At 50.7% G+C, this 20,930-nt stretch overlaps 2 protein-coding genes across 4 annotated transcripts; both read left to right on the plus strand.

Annotated features, from left to right (window-relative positions):
• Positions 1–6,566: 6,566 nt before the first annotated feature.
• S1PR4 (sphingosine-1-phosphate receptor 4) lies at positions 6,567–7,793 on the plus strand. The gene has a single exon (XM_068420873.1). The coding sequence runs from the start codon at positions 6,567–6,569 to the stop codon at positions 7,791–7,793; it is 1,227 nt and encodes a 408-aa protein (XP_068276974.1).
• A 2,228-nt stretch (positions 7,794–10,021) lies between these two features.
• Positions 10,022–20,374, plus strand: NCLN (nicalin). Of its 3 annotated transcripts, XM_068420659.1 has the most exons (16): positions 10,022–10,248; positions 12,824–13,014; positions 13,231–13,375; positions 14,013–14,107; positions 14,353–14,433; positions 14,647–14,750; positions 15,191–15,279; positions 15,456–15,595; positions 16,012–16,190; positions 16,402–16,489; positions 16,584–16,622; positions 16,737–16,900; positions 17,538–17,591; positions 17,682–17,760; positions 19,144–19,243; positions 19,439–20,374. In XM_068420659.1, the coding sequence occupies exons 1-15, from the start codon at positions 10,068–10,070 to the stop codon at positions 19,201–19,203; spliced, it is 1,689 nt and encodes a 562-aa protein (XP_068276760.1). In that variant the 5' UTR covers positions 10,022–10,067; the 3' UTR covers positions 19,204–19,243; positions 19,439–20,374. The 3 variants fall into 3 exon arrangements, with proteins under 3 accessions (XP_068276760.1, XP_068276759.1, XP_068276761.1); XM_068420658.1 differs by having other exon boundaries at positions 19,144–20,374; XM_068420660.1 differs by having other exon boundaries at positions 16,740–16,900; positions 19,144–20,374.
• The last annotated feature ends 556 nt before the right edge of the window (positions 20,375–20,930 follow it).

Genomic DNA, 20,930 nt, shown 5'->3' on the forward strand with positions numbered 1-20,930 from the left:
CAGAGCCCAAAGGCACTGGAAGTGCTACTGGCTTGTGCGAGCACTTGCAAGGCAGCGCAGCCAGGTCTCTGGCCAGCATGCTACTTGCTAAAGCTGGAGCAGTGCTCTCCTCTCCTCTCACGCCCAGTGAAGCTCTGGGCAGCTGCTAGTTAAGCAATGCAGCTACTCCAAAACACCTTCCTCTACTGTGCAGATGAACAATTTGCTATTGAAAGGATGGGGAGAGCTGAGGAGGTAGCAGGTAATGCCTCCTTTTAATCCCTGGAGTACTTTCAATCTGGTTCACCTAGGCAAGAATCCTCCCGGAAGCTCTGGCTGAGGTCACTACAGGTTCTCTGCAAGCATCTGGTTTAAATAAGCTAATTTGGGCTTGTAACTGCAGTCAGGAACTGATGAAAAACCACAACAGACAAAGGCAGTAGAACAATTAGCACTCTGAGGCTTCAATGCTGCCCCCTTCCCACCAGCCACCCCCCAAATCCCTTGGTCCTGCTATGGGAGATTTTTCTACCCAAAGACCCTCTCTGCGTGCTCATTCCCTGGGACCCTTTCTGCCAACACTCCTCAGGGGCCTGCATGTCACTTGAAGAAAATGATGCTTGCTTTAATCCTAAATCACCATCACTGGAGCTGTCTCTGGTTACCAGGCCTAATGTAGGTCTGTGAGAAGTGGTTTAAACTCAGCTGTGCCTGCCCGAGACATGACACCAGCTTTGCTTCCTGCTGAGCATGATGTCAGGTTAAAAAGCACAGACAGCTCCAAGGCTCCCAGCAAAGGAGAGTGGATCAGGAGGAAGACCTGTCCTACAAACCCCTTTGGCACGCAGTAAGGGTGCTGCTTTGTGGCAGACATGCCCTGCGCAGGCAGTGCTGCCAGGCCTGGCACAAGCACATGCTTAGGTGCTGTCATTGCCTCTGCCCCCAGTGTGCCTGCTGTGCTGGCGCTGGGTTGACTTTGCCATCTTGGATGAGATGTGCTCTGGCACCCTGCTCACAGGTCAGAGAGGCACACACTTCTCTCTCCCAGCCCTTCCTCCCTTGTCTGCTTGGGCCAGTCCTCATCGTTCCCAGCCAGGGCTCAAAGCTGGGGGACTCTGGGCAAGCTGGCAGCAGGGTACCCATGCTGGGGGCACACGGGCAAGCTGACAGGGCGAGAGTCCCAGGAGGGCACCAGGCAGGCAGTGGGGCTGATCTGCCAGTGAGTCTGCATTGCTGGGAGGAGGGCGTTTGAGGGAGAGCTGCGGTAAGAGAATGGAAAAACCCCTGAAACGGTTCCTGGAAATAAAATCAGAGTATGTGCGTAGGTACAAACAAACCAGCAGACAAATATATCCCTGTCTTACTGCCCAGAGCCGTCTCCAGCACATCAGAAGAGCCACTGGGCTCATGGTAGGGCTGTACGAACTCGGGCAGGGAGGTCTGGGAACATGGGCTATCCCGCATGCTAGTCCTCTGGCTTCAGGGCTTTTGTTTGATTAAAACCTTACTCCCAAATACAGGGCTCCCACCACGCTCTGATCCCTAGTTTCTCTCTGTGAGCAGCAGCCCTCTCCATGAGTCTGTATCCTGCAGCAACCTTGTGCTTTCTACGTGATCCCAGTGGTGCTGAGCTGGAAGCTCCGAGCTTACATGCACAGGGCCATCTGAGTTTACTTATTGCTCTGTAACAGCTGGTGGGTCAGCAGTACCAGGGCCAGGCTATGCTGCAGACACTAGAAACCAGACAGCAGTTCTCTGCCTCAAACTGTTTAGTATCCTTATGTATAGCAGGCAGGGAGGAAAAACAGCAGGTGGAGGAAGTGATGCACAGGACAGTAAGCAGCAGAGCTTGGGGTAAGTTTATGTTCTCCAGACACAGCGCAGCAGCACCAGCCCTGCTGCCAGTGAACGCATTGCCCCAGCCAGGCAGCACTAACCACAGGGAGGTGTGTTGCTTGTCCTTCTTCTGCAGTGCCCAGGTTAGGTTTCAGACCAGCCTGATTTCCTCTGCGTGCTGCTTGGCACCACACCCTGCCAGCTCCTCCTTGCACAGGCATCGCCCTGCTGTTTACGCTGAGCCCTCCTGGGTCTGTTTCCTGGGTGAGGACTGGTTCCTCCCTGCCATCCCCGCATGAATGTGGGAAGAAACTGCCCTCAGCTGTGAGCCTGTGGGGAGTTTGCATTTGTGGCCTGCTCACTCTGGAGGGATGCTGAGGGATGAGCGCCTCCAAAGCTCCCGTCCTACAGGCACTGAGCGCTGGAAACACTCAGTGCCTTTCCCTGTGGATCAGCTAAAAGGTCAAAAATCTCAAACCTGTCGCAAAGGAGGGAAAGGTGTGACACCATGGGAAAGAGGGTCTGGGCTGGCCCACTGATCGTGTGTTATTGGGATGACTTCCAAGTAATTATCTTTTTTTTGAGGGGGTGGAGAGGAGCATTTCATAAAGCTGTTTGCTTTCTGTTTAATGTTTTTGCATTGAGGAAATGCAAGTTTCTAAAGAAAAGCCACTTAAAGAAAAAAAAATCAACAAAACTTTGCCATTTAAGGTCAAAAGGAGATGATTCTGAAACTTTCTCTTTCATGTTCTTGTTTTCCTTCAAATCCAGCAATGGACTGCAGAGACTCTTTTCCTACAGAGACCCACAGTCACCACCGCCCAATTTCAATGAACAACAACCGTGCCTGGGACAGCTCTTTGAGCACTGTTAAGGGCCAGGTCTCCAGGGTTTGGTGGGAGCCCAAGTCAGAGGGGCCTTGCTGGCTTTTCCCAGCTCCTCTGGGGCCAGAAGCATCCTGCCACGTTTGGGACTGGGATGTGCCACCAGAAAGATGACCACCTGCTGCTGCACAGTAGAAGAGACCAAAGCTAGGAAACGCAACCAACCGACTGCCCAGTGTGACCAGTCATTTTTAAACCAGCACAACTCCACCCTTCCTGGAGCAGAAAAACACCTGTGGGCAAATGGATGCCTTGGCTGGTGTTGGGCTGTGCCAGGGCCACACAGGGGGGACAGGACCGGTGAGTGGGGAGGGAGCCTTGTGGGACAGAGCTGGGGATGCCAGCTGTCTATGAGCCAGCCTGGGGGTTGCCTGGCTAGGCCCACCAGGCAGAGCTCTCCCCAGAGCTTCACACAGGGATTTTTTTTTTAATCAGAATGTCTGAAAATACAAGTTTTAATCAGGACTGTGCAGCAGTACAGCAGGAAAACCTCAACAGAAACCATTGATATTTTATCTTGAGTTTGTAGCTTGCTGTCTTTCCCCCACAGCTCTTTGTGGCCCCCCACAATCTGGAGCTGGATGCCCTCACAGGAGCCAGTGGTCTCAGGGCAGGAGTGACCAGGCATGTCACTGGCCACAAACCCAGGGAGCTGGGCTCCAGGCTGTCCCTGCCTTCCTCCTCTCTGGGCATCCCTATCTGCAGACAAACTCTTCATCTGGGGCTGAGGTCCTTTCGCCTTCCCGTTGGCCTCAGTAGGAACAGGCTGTGGAGGGTTCCAGGGCTTCTGCTGCTAAGGCACTTCATCTGTGAACACCTGCTATTGCCATGGCTCTGGCAGAGGGTTCAGGGGGCTGCAGCTGGCTCCCATAGCTCCCCTGGTCCTTCCAAGCCTGGCACTCAGCAGCTATCAGGCAGTTTCGAGTAGATTGTGGTCTTGATCTGAAGGAAAGAAATGAGAAACGTTGCAGGATGGGGTGTCCCTCCTCCACCCCCCTTCATTTGAAAGAAAGAATATCTGAACTGAAACAGCAGGAAAGGAGAAGTGCCAAGATAAAGCTTAGCCTGTGTCTGTGGAGATAGCAATGGGGAGACACTGCAAAACAACAGGAACTCTTCCTCATGTGGGTGCCCAGCTGAGGGGGAGCTTCGTTTGCCCTCAGCCATGGAGCTGGGCCAGATTTGTGCCAGTCAGTAAGGCCCCGCTCTGCTGAGCTGATTGCACGGAGTGGAGGGGACCCAAGTCCCCCCCCAGGCCATGGTACTGTGCCCTGACTCGCCGTGAGATGGGAGCAGTGTTTGAGGTGTGTGGGGACTTGCCATGAGGCAGAGGGCTCTGCAGGCTGTTGGGGGGCAGAAGTGAGAGGGTGCTGGAAGGGCAGCAGCAAGGGCTGGGACACAGCTCAGGCAGCTTCACAGAGCCGATCCCCCTCATGACGTGCTGTGAAACTGCAGCGTGCCTCACAGGTACCCAGTCCCCTCCGCTGTGGATAGGCCAAACAAGCCAGGTGCTAGGAGAATAAGGAACAAGGTTTTGTCTCACTGGAACAGCTCTTGACAAAATAACCAGCCCTGCCTTTTAGGCAGCACCCGATGTGCTTGTGGAAAGGGCATTAGGAAGAGCCTATAATATTTTGCTGGTCCAGAGGACCTGGCATGCCATGGGTGAGCGTGTTGAGCTGTCCCAGCTGCTTGTTTGCCTCAAGCCTTCCTGCCATCAAAAGCATTTGCCTCCCACCTGCCCCACACTCTCTGCAGATCTCCCTGACAAAGAGCTTGTTCCTGTCAGATATCTCTTTCCTAAGACTGCTCACATGCTGCCAGCTGTTTGAGAAGCTACTTAGGGCCCCTGACAAGGCAAGTTTCTTCATCCTCTGATCTTTTAGGGACACCCCACCAATCCTGTCATGAGCAGACACATTAGCTGGAGGTTCAGCCTGTAGCAAGAATAAAGCAGGGGTGATGTGTGAGAATCACATTGACCATTTTGATTCCAGTGCTGTGCAGGGAGCATCTGCCCAGCCCATTTGGGTGTGTGCTCTTTGTGCTGAAGGTGCAACCCTGCACTCCTCTTCTCTGGATTGAGCTGCACTCATGGCCCAGCCTTCCTCTGCTGATTTCCGCTCCTTCAATCTTGGGGTCATCTGCTGACTTTATCATCATGAGTTTCTTTCCACACTGCTGATAGAAAAGCCCAAAACACCAGTTGAGAGGGTGAATGTGGAGGATGGAGCCCTCAGATTTTGATGAGAACCACTCTTGCTTGCACATGACTTCCTGCAGCAGGAACCTCCTTTGCCTTTTCCACTCGCCTATGCTGCGATCCAGGCTAGGACCTCCCCACTCATCAAACAGTGGATGGACTCCCAGGACAAGTCCCTGCTTGCCATGCTGATGGAAGAAATCACTGCTCTTTGCTCTCAACCTGAGGACCTCTCCATGGCTTTGTGCCAGTCTGGAGTGATAACACAGGTGAAAGCAGAAAGCAGGGCACAGCTTCCGCTGTCATCCTGAGTTAAAAGGTGCTCTGTCTTTCTTTTCTCTATGTCTCTTTGCAGTTGTTTAGGGTGGGGTCCATCCTGCACAGAAATGTGGTTGATGTTGTAACTTCCCTTTTTTCCACTTTGGTAGGTAGAAGTCTCACTTATTTTGCACAAGGAGCCCTCCCCACTACCTACTCTGTGCTGGGCCTCAGATAAGCAGCTGGAGAGCACTGCTAGCTGCTGAACCTCCCTCTGGCAGCAAGACCCTCAGGCCAGTCGTGACAGGTGAGTCATAAGGTAAATTCAACAGCTGCGGTTGGGAATAGCACGTTGCAAGACTTTCTCTCCAGTCAATTTTTGCAGATGCAGGGAACAGGTCAATGATAGACATTAACTTTGCAATTGTCTCAGGACTCCTGGGTTCTGGTCTCAGTGCAGCCCCTTGCGCCTTTTGCAATGCCAGGCAAGAGGCAGCAGCTTTGTGCCTCTGTTTTCCTGTCTGTGACCTAGACAATGGGAAGATGCTGACCCATCTCTAGCAGGTGCTTGGAGAGCTGAAGGTGAAGGGTGCAGTGTCAGGGCACAAGCAGGGCTTTGACCAGCTGATTTTCATTGGACTGGGTGGAGGTGAGCCCTAGCTTCAGATACCCAGGTGCCTGGACTTGCCTCATTGACAGGGCAGGACTTGAAGGGATGTGCCCTGAGAGACTGGCAGGAGCGGGGACCATGGGGGAGCCCAGAGGTGTGAGAACATGGAGCTTCCTCCTGGAAAAGGATGTATTTGGCATAGGTGGTGATGAAGAGGCAGTTGCTCTCTGCCAGGCTCAGGGATGAATTTAATGCCACAAAAGGCAAAGCACTTAATGTCTCAGTCTGTCTGAGTGCTCTTACTAGCACTTGGCTTTGTTCAGCCCAACAGACCCTACCCATCAAGGTGGGAGGTGTCACCCCATTTGACCCAGTCTGCCCTGACTCAGAGAGGGGCCTGACACATTATTTCATTTATGTCCCACCTTCACAACCATAGCAAAGCTGGGAATAGCCAGACCCTTACTGAGAAATGATGACAGCTGTTAGAAACGATGTCAATACTCTAGCTCACAACAGGAAACTTTATTAAACAACAGGAAGCCTATGCTCATGTATGGGCTTACAAAACACCTCACCCTCCTCTCCCCTCGCTCTTTCAGTGCCGTGAGGCTGGCAGACAGGGCTCTAACCCTCATCTCCACGCTGGGTAGGGCTGCTGGGTTCAGAGCTGGTCCTGTGTGGCAGAGTCTCACAGCTGTCTCCAGCCCTCAAACAGAGGCTCTGCTCTGCTCCAAACCCCACCTCGACCCTTGCTCCATTGTGCATCCCTTGGCTACTGACCTAGGCTCAGAAGATGGATGGTCCAAAGCTGAGCTGGCTGGTGAATCACTCCCTTCCCCTTCCACTGGGTTCTGCTCAATATCCTGAGCTCAGACTTGACTGGCTTGACAGGAAAAGTTCCTGCCTGCAGCTGGCTGCCATGAGGAATGTGAACATCATCCTGCAGCACTACAACTTCACAGGCAAGCTGACCAACCGGCAGTCTGGGGATGAGGGCATGGGTCTCATCCGCACAACCTTTGCTATTACCAGCTGCCTCATCATCCTGGAGAACCTGCTTGTGCTGCTCGCCATCCTGCGGTGTCTGCGAGCCCGCCGCTGGGTCTACTCCTGCATTGCCAGCATCACAGTGAGCGACCTGCTTGCAGGAATTGCCTACCTTTCTAATCTCTGCCTCTCAGGCAAGAAGACCTTCCAGCTTTCACCTCAGCTGTGGTTCCTGCGGGAAGGCATCCTCTTCATCGCGCTGGCTGCCTCCACCTTCAGCTTGCTTGTGACTGCCATTGAGCGCTACAGTGCCATGGTAAGGCCAATTGCTGAGAATGAAGCCAGCAAGACCCTGCGCTTACGCAGCCTGATCATTTCCTGCTGGCTGCTGGCCTTCATCATTGGATTGCTTCCGCTGCTGGGCTGGAACTGTCTGTGCGACTTCAATGCATGCTCTGTCCTCCTGCCTCTCTACTCCAAGAACTACATCCTTTTCTCTGTAGTCATGTTCAGCATCATCCTCCTGGGGATCATCGGCCTCTACATCTCCATCTTCCAGCTGGTCCAGGCCAGTTCTAAGCAAACCAGTTCTCGGCACAGCCGCAAACGGTCCCTGCGCTTGCTCAAGACTGTGCTGATGATCCTGGGTGCCTTCATCATTTGCTGGAGCCCCCTCTTTGTCCTGTTGCTCTTTGATGTCTTCTGTGAGACCCAGACCTGCACACACCTCCACAGCCTGGACTGGACCTTGGCTCTGGCCATGCTTAACTCAGGCGTTAACCCCATCATTTACTCCCTCCGAAGCGTGGAGGTGCGCCGTGCTGTGGGAAGCCTGCTGTGCTGCTGCTGTGTCAGGGTTGGGCTTTGTAAGCCTGGGAACTGCTTGGTCATCACAGACATCAACTCTGGCTCATCCACGGAGAGCTCCCTGCGCTACCGGGAGAGCTTCCGCAGCTCTGTAGCACTGAATGCCCGGCCCAGAGCACCTCTCTCCAGCAACTCCAGCATGATGAGCAATCTCCCCAGCCTCTGAGAGGCCATGGGGAGAGCAAGAGATGCCAGACAGCCCACCAGGACCTCATGCTGCTTGTCCTGGCCTGGCAGAACTGTAGCTTACATGCAGCTCAGGCTGACCAGGTGCAGCCCCACCCCAGTTGTTAACTGTGGCCAGGCTTTCCAGTTCCTTCCGACTGGGATGTTGCTTCAGTGTGGGCGCGGCATAGGGACAGGCATTGCTTCTAGGATGGGAGTGAAGGATACGGGCACATTTTGGGATTGATGCTCTGCTGAGACAACTGCTGTGCCTAGGTTATAAGTGGACCCTGCTCTGTGTCTGCATGTATATAGATGCTATACCCGCCCAGATAAGAGTATTTTGCCCCAGGGCACAGTGACAAATAGGGTGGGTATTCACAACCAGACTGCCCCCCCAACCCCTTGGGATCAGGCTGGGCTAGCAGTGCTGCCACTGCATGTCGTGCAGGGCTGCAGGCAATACTTGAGTCTTCTCCTGCAGTTTACAGCCTTCTGGAACTGCTGTGATGTGAAATGATGCAGGCTTGATGTCTTGCCAGGGAGTCAAGAACAACTGGGTTCGCAAGCGTGTGCAGCTGTGGGGCAGCTCAGAGGCCCCTGGCCAGGAACCAAGTGCCCACCTGTAGTGCAGCACAAACCAGCCACAGCATGGCAGAGGGCTGCAGCAACAGCCCAGTCCCTCAACAGCGTGCAGAGACTGGGCACTGTGCCTGGGCAAATGCTGTGACAGTGCTTACAGCCTGGCAGCAAGGAGTAAGAGCCCTGCCATGCCTCTGGGCATGGGGCTACACCTGCAGTGACAGCCCTAGCACCACTACGGGCAGAAGAAGGTACCCACAGTGACTGGGGAGTCTGGTGCCATCCTGCGTGGCAGAGCTACCTGCTCCCACCTGGCTGAACCTCTCAGGTAACATATGCCTGTACAGCAGAGGGTTCACAGCGCTGTGGCCTCCCAGAGAGGTGGGTCATGCTCCGGCAAATCTGCCAAGTTCTAAGGTCCCCACAAAGGGGGAGGTGCCCACTGTGGTGGGCACTGGAAGGTTGAGGGCTGGCAAGGCTGGGGCTGTGACAGTGTCAAGCAGCAGTAGCAGCACCTGAAGAGCCAACAGAACATGCAGAATGCCCGCTGGCACAGGGAAGGGGAGGCGGGGGGCATGACGACACCCACATGTCAGGCCTGCAGGTTGCATAAGTTCACTGGGGCCAGGCTTCATCCCTGGTACTGAGTGGACTGTTCTGTGCTCCAAAATAGCCCCATTCCTGCCCAGCGGGGCCCAGAAGGCACTGCCAGCTTGCGCCTCAGATTCCTGCTCTTCTGTTCCCCAAGTGAAAAATCAAGAGCAGCACCCAAATGCCTGCTCACCATGCAAGGAGGCCAAAGCCACCCAAGCACTGGGGAGAAGCAGCTCCTGACGACTTAAAACCTGCTGGCCCGGATGCTCAGCAGGAGGTGCTGAGCTCCCAGCACATTTGTTTTGCAATAAATCTAGATTGTAAGAAAGCCCCTGTTTGATTTGCTACCATTTTATCTTCCTGCAGGTCAGGTACCCGGTGGCTGGTCCCATAGGCGGGGGGCCTCCGTGCGGCAGCCTGGAGGTCTGATACCGCCAAGGGAGGCACCGAGGCAGCCGGTATGGGCCAGGGCTGCGGGTGGGGCAGGGCCAGGCTGCCCGCTCAGTGTGCCCCTCGGCTGCGACCCAGCTCGCTGCCTGGCGCAGGGCCTCGCCGACCGCCCCCTCCTGCAGGCGCACGCAGACATTCCCCGTAGGCCCCGGGCAGCGGGAGCCCCCCGCTCCGCTCCCGGGGCGGCACAGCCGGAGGCAGCGCGGCCCGGGGAGGTGCTGTGCTGTGCCCCGCACACGCGCCGGCACCGGGCGCTTTCGCCGCCGCCGCTCGGCGACGCGTGTGACATCGCTCCGCGGGTTCTGTTCACCGGTCCCACTGCCGCGGGCGGTCAGCGCTGCCTACCTGCCCGGCGCGGAGAGCGGCGGGAGGCAGCGCCGGGCCAGGCAGCGGGGGGGACGCACCGCTGACGCGGGCGCTGCGGACCCGGCCCGGCAGCAGCCGCCCGCACAGCCGCTGGGAAGCAGAGCGCCCCCTGCAGTCCAGGCCGTGCGGCAACGCCGCTGCACGAGCTGCCGCGACTACAGCTCCCAGCGCCCCTTGCGGCGGCGCGCGAACCACAGCTCCCGGCAGCCCGCGGGCGGGGCGGGGCGCGGCGCCTCGCGCGTGCCGGGGCAGCGGGCCGCAGCGGCGGGCCGGGGCCGCGGCGATGCTGGAGGAGGCGGGCGAGGTGCTGGAGTCGGTGCTGAAGGCTTCATGTCTGCCGCTCAGCTTCCTGCTCTTCGTGCCCGCCGTGCTTCTGCTCCTGGGCCCGCCGCCCGCCGCCGAGGCCGCCCACGAGTTCACGGTCTACCGCATGCAGCAGTACGAGCTGGGCGGGCAGCCCTATGGTGAGAGACCGCACGGCGCGGCCGGGCTCGGTGCGGCCACCGGCCTGCGCCAGGCCTCTGTCCTCCGGGAGGGCGGATCCCGGCAGCTGCCCTTCGGGGCCGATCGGGCCCTGGGAAGAGCACCGACCCCGGGGAGGGGCCCAGGGTAGGCCGCGAAGCCGCAGGCGGCGTGGGGAGGGCGACCCAGCTCAGGAGAGGCTGCAGGAGAGCTCGGAGGGCCCTGGGAGGCAGCACTCGGGACCGGGTCTGGGCCCAGACCCAGGGGAGGCCGCAAGCGGGCCCCATGTGGCTGAGTTTTACGGCCCGGTCTCAGCACGGGCAGGAGGGTGCTGAGGGCTCCCACATGGTGACCTGGAGGTGGCCAAGGACCCTGCTGTGTCGTCGCAGGCTCCTGTCTGTGGCTGAACTCCCTGTGTTTCAAGCAGTCCAGCTGCAGCCCTCTTGCATACTGGGGATCTTGGTCGTGAGCTCAGTTTTGTTCTCTTGCCTTTCACTCCTGTATTGACACGTTGATTCTTCACTCTTCAGCCTCCTCTTCAGTCTTAGTTAGCCGTGCCTATTGCTCCAGTGTCATCATTTGAGAGTCCTTTCTTTTACAGTTCTTCCTTTGTGTTGCGATTGACCTCCAGTTCCTGTGTTCTGTTGCTTCCAGGCTGCTGATTGTGTAACACCTTTCTCTGAGTCAGAAACACAACCTGTTCTGCAAATCATTGAAATGTTGTAACCTTCAGCCTGCACCCTCCCTCTACTCACCCAGAATCAAGTGTTGTTTCTGAGTCTTCTGTAGATATTTTATTCCAGATCAGGGCATGTGTTCTGTCCGTGAGTGACTCTTCCTGCTGTCTGTTTTGTGGCCTAAGTTTCAGACTTATGTTAACAGTCTGGCATTACGGCCTCACATTTGTTCGGTACAGTCCATGGGACTTGGTCTCTAGATCTTTCAGATCTTCAGAAGAGCAAACATCAGTAGAAGTTATGAAACGCCAGCTATGCCTGCACGTTTTGTGAATACTACAGACCCTACTGGTGGCTTCTGAATATCTGAAATTATTTCTGGGTTCTTTCATCACAGTTTCTCAAAACATGTCTACATCTTGAGACCTCTGTTCTTGAGAACTTCGCTAGATCCAAGGTAGGCTCTGTCATGGGGGTATTAAGCTATCTCTTTTCTCAGGTGGTGGTAAATCTTTGTTGGCAGCCTTAAAGGAGGCGTCAGGAATGTGTTCCAGCTGGCTTTGACTTTGGTCAAGAACAAACTTGGACTTCCTCTAATACGGTTGGAATAGAGTTCTTTAAATTGTAAATGAACGATTATTAAACAGCTCTCTGTAGAGAAACTACAGAAAATCAACTTATCTTGCCTTGCTGTCAGAAAATACTGTTGGGTCTGCTCTGCTTAGATATCAGAGGGTTGTGCTGGGAGCAGAACTCTCGATCCACACTTTGCTATGTTTACACAGCATCGTTTTGGGAATGGTGGAGGGATTATCCTCATTATGGATTGTTTTTCTCTGATTGGAGGGGACTGCTGTTAATATTTGCTTGTTATACAGTGTAAGAGCTCTGTGGAGAATTCAGATCATGCCTTAACTCTGTTCCTGGGTGTATGGCCCTCACTGATACTGTACAGCGGTAGTACAGATTAGGTCATTTGGCCTTTGACGAGACCAAACTAATGTTAGAGTTAAGTTAAGCCAGGTTTAAATCTAACCTTTAGCAACACTCCTGTTTGGCATAGGCCGAGATGCCTTCTGGAGCACCTTACTCCTTCCCTGGCTGTATGGGGACCCAGTGTAATGAAGTCTTCAATGTAGGTGCTAGAGTTATAGAAGAAGAAATTGGATTTGGAGCATTACAAATTGTAAGGTGGATTTGAACATCTCTGTTTATACAAGATGTCCTTGTAGTCCTCTCTTGGAGAATGCTGGAACTGCTGGTGAGCCTTCGGACTGCTGTTCTCCCAAAGGATTGCATTTTCATGGCAGGGATTTGATATGCTGAAACAGAGTAGGAGAGAGTGAGCAGTTAGAAGCAGCCTGCTCATTTGTAATTTTCTCAGCCACAGAAACATCCCAGTGGGTGAGCTAGAACAGCCCTTTGGATGGACACATCGTTGCCTTGTGCCCTTTCACAAAGTGGTTCTGCACAGCTTGCATCCTCTGCTTGCAGACACAATCCTACAGCTGGAGGATGCAGTAGGCTGCATAGCAAGAGGCCAGGCTTTCTCCAGATGTATTGCTGTCTGCAGGTATTAGGTGCAGGCGAGCAGACAGGTAGCCCACGTGCTTGTGGTGGGGAGGAAGACTGGAAGGTGGTCGAGGCTGTGTAGTCCTGGAGTAAGGGGAGCCTGGCAGGATATGGCTGCGTAGATGTTGCTCTGATGGATGCAAGGGGAAAACACATATCTCTGTTCCTTCTTGGACAAGAGGGAAGAGACGAACTTAGCTTTCTGCAGGTCCTGGCTGCTCTGAAGTCATCAGACTGTCACTAAGACTGTTGTGAGAAGGAGCTAGGCTCAAGCAAAGGAGATGTGATAAAATCACGTACAAAACCTCTTGCTGTACTCTCCTCACAGGCACCAGGAGCGCAGTGCTTAACACAGAAGCCCGCACTGTAGAAGCAGACGTCCTGAGCCGCCGCTGTGTCATGATGCGGCTGGTGGATTTCTCCTATGAGCAGTACCAGAAGGCTCTCCGCCAGTCAGCTGGTGCTGTGGTGATCATCTTGCCGCAGTCTATCTCTTCTGTCCCACAGGATGTTGTAAGGGTAAAAAAAAACATTCCCTTTCTCTTCTGATGGGAGATTTATTTGAGAGGGAGAGAGGCGTGGGTTGCTGCACGACTGAAAGCTCCTATTGTAATGACAACAAATCATATGCTAACTTTAAAACTTACCTTTCTGTTTCTGCTTCGGTGGTTAATTTATTTCTACCCTCTTGCATGTTTAGCAGATGCTAAGTTTGTGTCTCACTTAAATCCTCAGCAATTCATGGAGATAGAGCCGGAAATGCTTGCTATGGAAACCATTGTGCCAGTCTACTTTGCCGTGGAAGATGAAGAGCTGCTGTCTATCTATGAACAAACGCGGGCTGCTTCTGCATCGCAGGGTTCTGCCTCAGCTGCAGAAGGTGAGTTCTAACAAGTCGGGGGAAAAGTTTTGAGGAAGACAGGCCTGATCCCACCTCTGGGAGCAGTCTGCTGTGTCATATGCACCATGAACCAGTGTTCTGTTGCCTTCATGTTTATTCTGTCTTTGTTAAAGTGCTTTGAGATTTAATGGAAGAAAAACACAGTATAAGAGAGAGTATTACTTGACTGTATTTGGAAATACAGTTGCATAGAGTTGAGTTCTCAGCTTCACACTGTTGCAAGTAAGATAGAAAGCAAAACTCAGGTTAAAAACAACATTGACGATGTTAAGTGACTACAGTGTGTTGGTAGAAGTTGAAGCTTTTTGTCTGATCACAAGTCAGTTCGGTGCTTCCATGTATTCCTCTGCAAATAACTTTACTTATCTTACTGACCTGCTGCTCATGATTAACTTTAGGACAGTTGGAGAAAAGTTTTTGTTTTAGCCAGCTCAAAATATTGGGTTTTCCAGACGGAATGAAGATGCATGATCACCAGGATTCTGTGTCAATGCATAAACACAAGCGACAAGTGAGAGGGCTTAAATGGTTTAAAGCTGGTCTCTCCAAAGCTCATTTAGCAAGGGAAATAAAGCGATGAAGCTTCCCCGGTGTACTTCGTTTTCTTTTCTTCTAGTTCTGCTACACACAGCAACTGCCAATGGCTTCCAGATGGTGACCAGTGGGGCTCAAAGCAAAGCTATCAATGACTGGCTCATACCCAGCGTAGAGGTGAGTTGTGTATGGATTCAAACTGGCAGCGTTGATGGGCCGCCTTCTTTCTTTGAGACTTCATCAGACATTTGGACTGATAGGGGAAGTCAGGGGAGTCTCAGCCAGGTAAGTATCTGAAGTCCTCAGAACTGAGGCCGCTGCAGACTCAATAGGTGTGTAGAAGTCAGGCTGTCTTTGTACAGGCGCACAAGAGTGACAAGAGACAAGAGATGCTGAGTGACACTGATCTCTTTCCTCTGCAGGGAAGGCTAACGGGGCTGGGTGGAGAAGACCTGCCCACTGTTGTGATAGTTGCTCACTATGATTCTTTTGGAGTGGCTCCAGTGAGTATTCTTTTCTTCCTGCAGCTCTCTGTTCCTGTCTGCGTGTTCCTGTCTTTTTTCCGTTGTGGCATCTGCCCCTATGTTTTTCCTTGGCCTTAAAGATGTGGGGCAATTGCAAGCAGAGCATGGTGGTGTGCTATCTTGAAGGCTGTTCTGGTATGTGAGAATAAGTGTGGGGTTGTCACCTTGTCTCTGTCCCACTTCATCCTGCAGTGGCTGTCACATGGTGCTGACTCCAATGGCAGTGGTATCTCAGTGCTACTGGAACTAGCCAGGCTGTTTTCCCGGCTCTATACCTACAGACGTACCCATGCTGGGTAAGAAACTACCCTATTCTCGATTGAATGTGTGTAGCTGAGATCAGATAAGAAGCGCTTTTGCTCCAGACCTGTAGAGTGTTACAAGCAGTCCTTTACTTCCTTTGTTCTGTTTTGTTTCCCTCCGAGTACAGCTGCTGTTAATGGCCAAGCTCCTTCCTTTGGTTTCTTTGCTGCAGCTCTGCTCAAGCTTGGGGACAAGTGGAGGGAATGATGTGGGAAGTAGATTCCATCCTCAAGCACTGGGAACTCTCACCTTTTACTCTGTCCTGCCATTACCTTAGCATGTGGCATGTAGCAAGTGTTTGTTAATGGACAGTTTGCCTTGAATGTCAGGTGCTATCTGTTGTGATTTCACCACACCTCCAAGGCTGAGTAAAAGAGTTCCTTAGCCATGGAGTGCAGCGTGCTAACACTTTTCTGTCTTCTTTGATGGGCAGGTATAACTTGCTCTTCTTTGCATCTGGAGGTGGCAAGTTTAATTATCAAGGAACCAAGCGGTGGCTGGAAGACAATTTGGACCACACTGGTAAGTAAGGGGCTAGCATTCCAGCATGTTCTGTGGCAAAGCCTCTGTTAATACGATTGTGTTAAGTGTCTACTATGTCAGCCCTCATGTGAGAATCTCCTTATGCGGGCCTTGCTTTTTTGGGATGGAAATCCTGCCATAAAACAGCAATAAAGGTTTGTATTTTTCCGTTCCAGATTCCAGCCTGCTGCAGGACAACGTAGCATTTGTTCTCTGCCTTGATACTCTGGGCCGAGGCAATAGCCTTCATCTCCATGTCTCAAAGCCTCCCAAGGAGGGGACCTTGCAGCATGCGTTTCTGAGAGAACTGGAGATGGTAATGAAAAGCATTTTAGGTAGATGGGAACATGGGTCTTACTATGGGGAGCTGCAGCTCTCCAAGAGAGGAAAGAATGAAGACAGACGTGAAGAAAGAGTGTGCCATTGAAATATTTAATGTATTGTCTATGGTCACTTGATTTGAAGTGCAGACAAATCCTCATGCCACAGTTCCAAATGAAGCAGACTAGATCTGCTGCGTTTTCCACTGCGCTTCCTTATGGCTTGTTGCTTGCAAAAGCTATTCTGTAGTGACATTAAAACAGCTTTTTAATGGCAGTAACTGCACCTTACAGGTGGGAGTGTATTTACCTTCTAGAACACAAAAAATTGGGTCTAGGTGGACTGGGCAGTGCAGGATGGGAGTATGCAGTGGGCAGCATGACGCCATGGATGGCTTGTCCTGTCCCTCAGGTTGTTGCCAGCCAGTTCCCAGAGGTGAAGTTTTCCATGGTGCACAAGAAGATAAACTTGGCTGAGGACATGCTGGCATGGGAGCATGAGCGTTTTGCAATCCGACGATTGCCAGCATTCACCATCTCCCATCTGGAGAGCCACCGAGACAGCCTGCGCAACAGCATCATGGATAGGAGGTTAGAGGCCTTAGGGAAGGCTGCAGTTGAAATCCAGCCCGTAAACAGAAATTGGCCTCATGACTGCGCTGTTCTGATGGTCAGAGGATGGGTGAAAAAACACTGGGAGCTGGGCTCTGGATTCAAACTCATGCTTGTTGCACTGAAAAAGGGTGGTTTCTAGAGGAAGCTGATCCCATTGACAAGTCCATAATCCCCTCTTTTGCTTTAGGGGACGAATAGACACTAAGGCACTAACCAGGAATACTAGGATCATTGCTGAGGCTTTGACAAGGGTCATCTACAACCTGACTGACAAGGTAAGAGCTGCCCATTGTGCAGTGCTAGCCAGATTTGTCCTGCCCAACCTTGCTTGCTCTCACCAATAGCCTGGGTTTTTTTATTCCCTTGCAGGGAGCACCTGCAGATCTGCAGATCTTCACGGATCAGATGGTGAGCACAGTGCATTTTTGTAACCTGTGGGAAGAAGGAATCGAGTGTGGGAAAGAGGTCTGATCTCAGCATATGTGTGGTTGATTCCCTTTCTTTGGTGGTATTTTTCTGCAGCAGATCCAGCAGGAGCAACTAGAATCAGTGATGGACTGGCTGAGCAGTCAGCCCAGGGCTGCACAGCTGATTGATAAAGATAGCACCTTCCTCAACACCTTAGAATATTATATGGGTCGCTACCTGAAGGATGTTAAACAGCATCATGTAAAGGCAGACAAACGGTAAGAAAAGAGATGAAAGAACCAGCCAGAGCATGCAAACTGGCTTCCCCCTCCAATGAATTTTGTCTTTGAGCTGCAGCTTTTCTGGCTTCTTTGCATGTAGCTGGAAGTGATTGCTCTTTTCTGCTCTCCTGTCAGTTTTGGTTCATGCTCTCTGTTCTCCCAGAGAAAGCTCTTTATCATTCCTTACAGTACGGTAACAAGTCCCAGCAGCTCCCCCTGTCTGAAGAGCTTGTTTTTTCACTGTTTTGGTTCCACCCTTCCTACTCTGAGTGCTGCATATCTATGAATGCAGGAAAAGACTAAGGTGCCCTAGAAAGCTTTCTTCAGTTGCAAAAAGGCAGCTTCCATTCTGTCTCACTTGCTTAGGTTGAAGCAGTTTAATGAACCCAGCGAGGCGTCTTCCATGTGCCTCTTCTGAGACAGCTGAACAGCATGTGTTCTGAATTGTATCCTTAGGCTTCTGCTTGTAGGAAAAGAAAAACTTAACAACTAAAATCAGTTCAAAACTAGTATGTGAGGTGGTCGTGCTTACCTGTCTCTGGTCAGATGAACTCCTTGGGAACAGATGTCTGGGCTGTCCTTACTGCAGTGTCAGGAAGTGTAATACAACCTGAAGAGTTTCTTCTTTTCACAGGGACCCTGAGTTTGTTTTCTATGACCAGCTGAAACAGGTGATGAATGCATACAGGTATGGAATTCCCTTGGGCATGTTGGGCTATTGTCTCACTCTGTGGCAGTACCTGCTGTAGCAACTTCATGTGTTCTTTCTTTATTGCAGGGTCAAGCCAGCAATCTTTGACCTGCTTTTGGCTGTCTGTATCGCAGCCTACCTTGGTGTTGCTTATGTTGCAGTGCAGGTAAGAGAAGAGAAGCAGGAGACAGATGTGTTATCTTCCTCATAAATCACATTAGCTACAGTAACTGGCACTCACACAGTCCCAGCACCAAAGTTGGAACAATAATGCCACCCCACTCTAAAAGGAGTAATCCAAAATGGCTGGCTATTCTCGTGTGCATGTTCTTGAGTATCTCGGTTAGCTGTGCTGAAGGCAATCTCTTGCCATTCTAGTGCAAAACTATTTTTATAGAGCTCCTTCTCTTGGTCAAGGATATGCACAACTCACTTGTTAAGCTATTTTGGCTATGTAATAGCTTCAGACTGAATCTAAAGGTAACTAAAATCTCCTGTAATGTTAAAGGTTTGCAGCTTGTAGTAAGTTAGGAGTGTTAGGAGATCCTTCCAGTATCTGAACTTGGGATGCAGCTTAGAAATGCATCTGCAGGGTTTTGTTTTGTTTTGTTTTTTTTCAATGAAACCATGAATACATCCTATGTCCATACTCCTGGAAAAGTGATACTCCATGCCTTCGCCAGCCAGCTTAAATTTAGTTGTTTTGTTTAAATGTTAACAAAGCCACTGTGAGGTAGGCTTCTGATCCTGGCTGGATTCTCTGAAGAACATGAATGAAAGAGAGGCATTTTAGGTCAGTCTACATTTTGATCTTTTCGTTTTATTTGTGTTTATTTTTTGTTTGGAGAAGCAACAAGTGTTTAAAAATCCGATGTAACAACATAAACAGGAGGGAAAACATATACTGTGATTTCTGTCAGCTATCTTCATTATGTTTGTTACCACAAATTGTTTGAAGCCTGGATCTTGTTGTATCTGTCAAATATCTGAAGTAGCTGTTGTGGAATCAAAATGCTATTAATCAAAGCAGAATCAAAAGAGGAATTAAGTGAATTTCTAAGTCACTGGTGAAATGGTGAAAGAGAAGATCCAGTTAAAGGATTGTGAACTACTGGGAATCTCTGTGTTTGCCTGGTTCATTTTTATATTCCTGAAACTGCTAGCAGCAGTGTTTCTGTAGTGACCAGTATCATGCATGTGTTGAAATCTGAAGCTTTCTCCTCCCCTTCAGAAGGAACAGAATTGCATCCAAAAAAATATACAATCTGTAACAAGCGTTTGCATCTTCACAATGGGGGTGATACAGGCCTGCACAAACATTTCTGTAAGCCATCGCTTTCTGTACAACTTCAAGTAACTGGCTTCATTGTAATAATTCCTCCTAATTCACCAAGTCCCACTTCAGGATGAGAGTGCTAGTGGATGATCCAAACAAGGTATTACGTTTGCACATTAGTATTGTTTTAAGCCTTCTAGTAAGTTTTCTCTCTGTGTAGAACACAGTCAATTTATAAGGACTCATGATTACTTGTTTTCCTTCTGTTTCCAGCACTTCGGTCTCCTTTACAGGATGATACAGAGACTATCCCTTAAAACCAAGCAGCCGTGAAGCGACGAGTCATCACCCATATAGCAGCACTGAGCCATCGGTGAGCACATCAGGAACCTTCTGCCTTCCATTGAATCCTGCTGTTTCTCTTCCTCTGTATCCTCTTTGCTACCCTATAAAGGGGAGGAAGGCAGAAAGAAAATGAAATTTTAACTCTTGTGCACCTTTTAAGTGCTTTTCTTCACCTTCTTCCCCTGACTTGCACCATGTCTGTTTTCCTTTCCTCTTTGGCAAGGGAGAGGCTCAGAGACTTCAGTAGTTCCTGCAGATTTTTGAAGCACTGAACAGGTGATTCTGAGCAGCTTCTATGAGTGTAAAACCAAGTCCAGCACCTTCATGGACACATGTGCCATACAGCCAACTTGGAAACTGAAACTGCAGAGTAGAGTGATGTGTTATCTCTGCCCAGCAAACAAGGACTCGGAGCAGTTGTTTAAAAGAAAAAGAAGGTGCACATGCAAATTAAAGAGAATACTGTTAGCATGTTTTCTTATGGCACCTCTTCCTTAAGTTCACCGCCTGGCTTTAGGAAGGTATGCTGAGCAAGCAGTGTCTGCAGCAGGCATCTGCTTGTATTTTGTTTAGACTGTGCACTGTAAACAATCTTGACTGTTATTGACAGAATGAGGAAAGATTGTTAAAATGGGTTCCTTGCATTAGGGTTCTTAACAGGACAGGTTCTCTCCTGTCTCTGTTGGACGATGCATTTTGCTGTGTACTTGATTTCTCTTAAACTTTATAGTCCTTGAACAGTTCACAGCTGCTGCCACTCTGTGCTAAACTCTTGCTTGGTTTTTAAGGGGTGTTCTACAGTCCCAGCTACTGCAGGATCATGTTCTGTGCTGTTCCATGTATTTAAATGAGCTGGTTATATTAATAGCAAGAGCAGCCCAGCTCCTGCTGAGCTCTGGTCTGTAATCCCTTCAATCTTCATTCCTCAGTTTTCACTTCCAGATGGGTTCTGGATTTTGGGGTGTTTTCCCATGTTCACCTGCATCTCAGGGTCTCATTTCACATTTTTCAGCTCTGTTATTTCTGGAAACACTGTTCCTGGCCTGCACGTATGAGCAAGTTCCCAAAGTGCTTGTTGCTGTCCTTTTGTGTCCTGCCCCCAGTATGTATGAAGGGAGACAGGTCACTTAGCCATTAAAAATCAAAGCAAAACAAAAAATGAAGTTTTATGAATGTCATTTTAAACATGGCTGTTTCTAGAACTGAACCTAAAAGAGTGTATCTTGGAACACATGTTCTCTGTTACTTTTATGCTTGAGCAAGCCTTATTTTTAGTTTGCTGATGCTTCTGGATGGAGAGAGCTATGTAGTTGCCCAAAATAGTTGCCAGTGCTGTGCAAGGATCAGGAGAGCCAGGTAACCAGCTGCTCAAGCATTGTCATAATCTTAAGTTTTTCCTAAATTCCACCATCCAAGGTAAGCAGGATACTTGTCACCACCATCTGGTGAGAGCTGAATGCCCTTTCTGGGCAGTGTTGCACTTTGTTTACCTTCAAGTTCTTCTGGAAAATATATCAAGATACTGACTACAAGTCCTAGGCTAGTTGTAGTTTTAGAAGATGTCCTGATTGAATACTGCTGTCCTGCCACTCAGCAGTGTTTGAGTCCTTTCTGTAATTTGTTCTATGTATATGAGGCCTCCTCACATGCCACGGTAACTACCTTTTTTTTAAAATGACTACTTGTATTTAAAATAGTATCTTTTACAGAGGCTG

Source organism: Nyctibius grandis, chromosome 31 (genome assembly GCF_013368605.1).
Source record: "Nyctibius grandis isolate bNycGra1 chromosome 31, bNycGra1.pri, whole genome shotgun sequence".
NCBI classification, from domain to species: domain Eukaryota; kingdom Metazoa; phylum Chordata; class Aves; order Nyctibiiformes; family Nyctibiidae; genus Nyctibius; species Nyctibius grandis.

Excerpts from the sequence above, each read along its gene's own strand:
- S1PR4 (XM_068420873.1), top strand. The coding sequence starts at position 6,567 with ATGGATGGTCCAAAGCTGAGCTGGCTGGTGAATCACTCCCTTCCCCTT.
- NCLN (XM_068420658.1), top strand. The coding sequence starts at position 10,068 with ATGCTGGAGGAGGCGGGCGAGGTGCTGGAGTCGGTGCTGAAGGCTTCA. Across the intron at positions 13,015-13,230 it reads TCCCACAGGATGTTGTAAGG|CAATTCATGGAGATAGAGCC; the intron begins GTAAAAAAAAAC and ends TTAAATCCTCAG. Across the intron at positions 17,761-19,143 it reads TTGCTTATGTTGCAGTGCAG|CACTTCGGTCTCCTTTACAG; the intron begins GTAAGAGAAGAG and ends TTCTGTTTCCAG.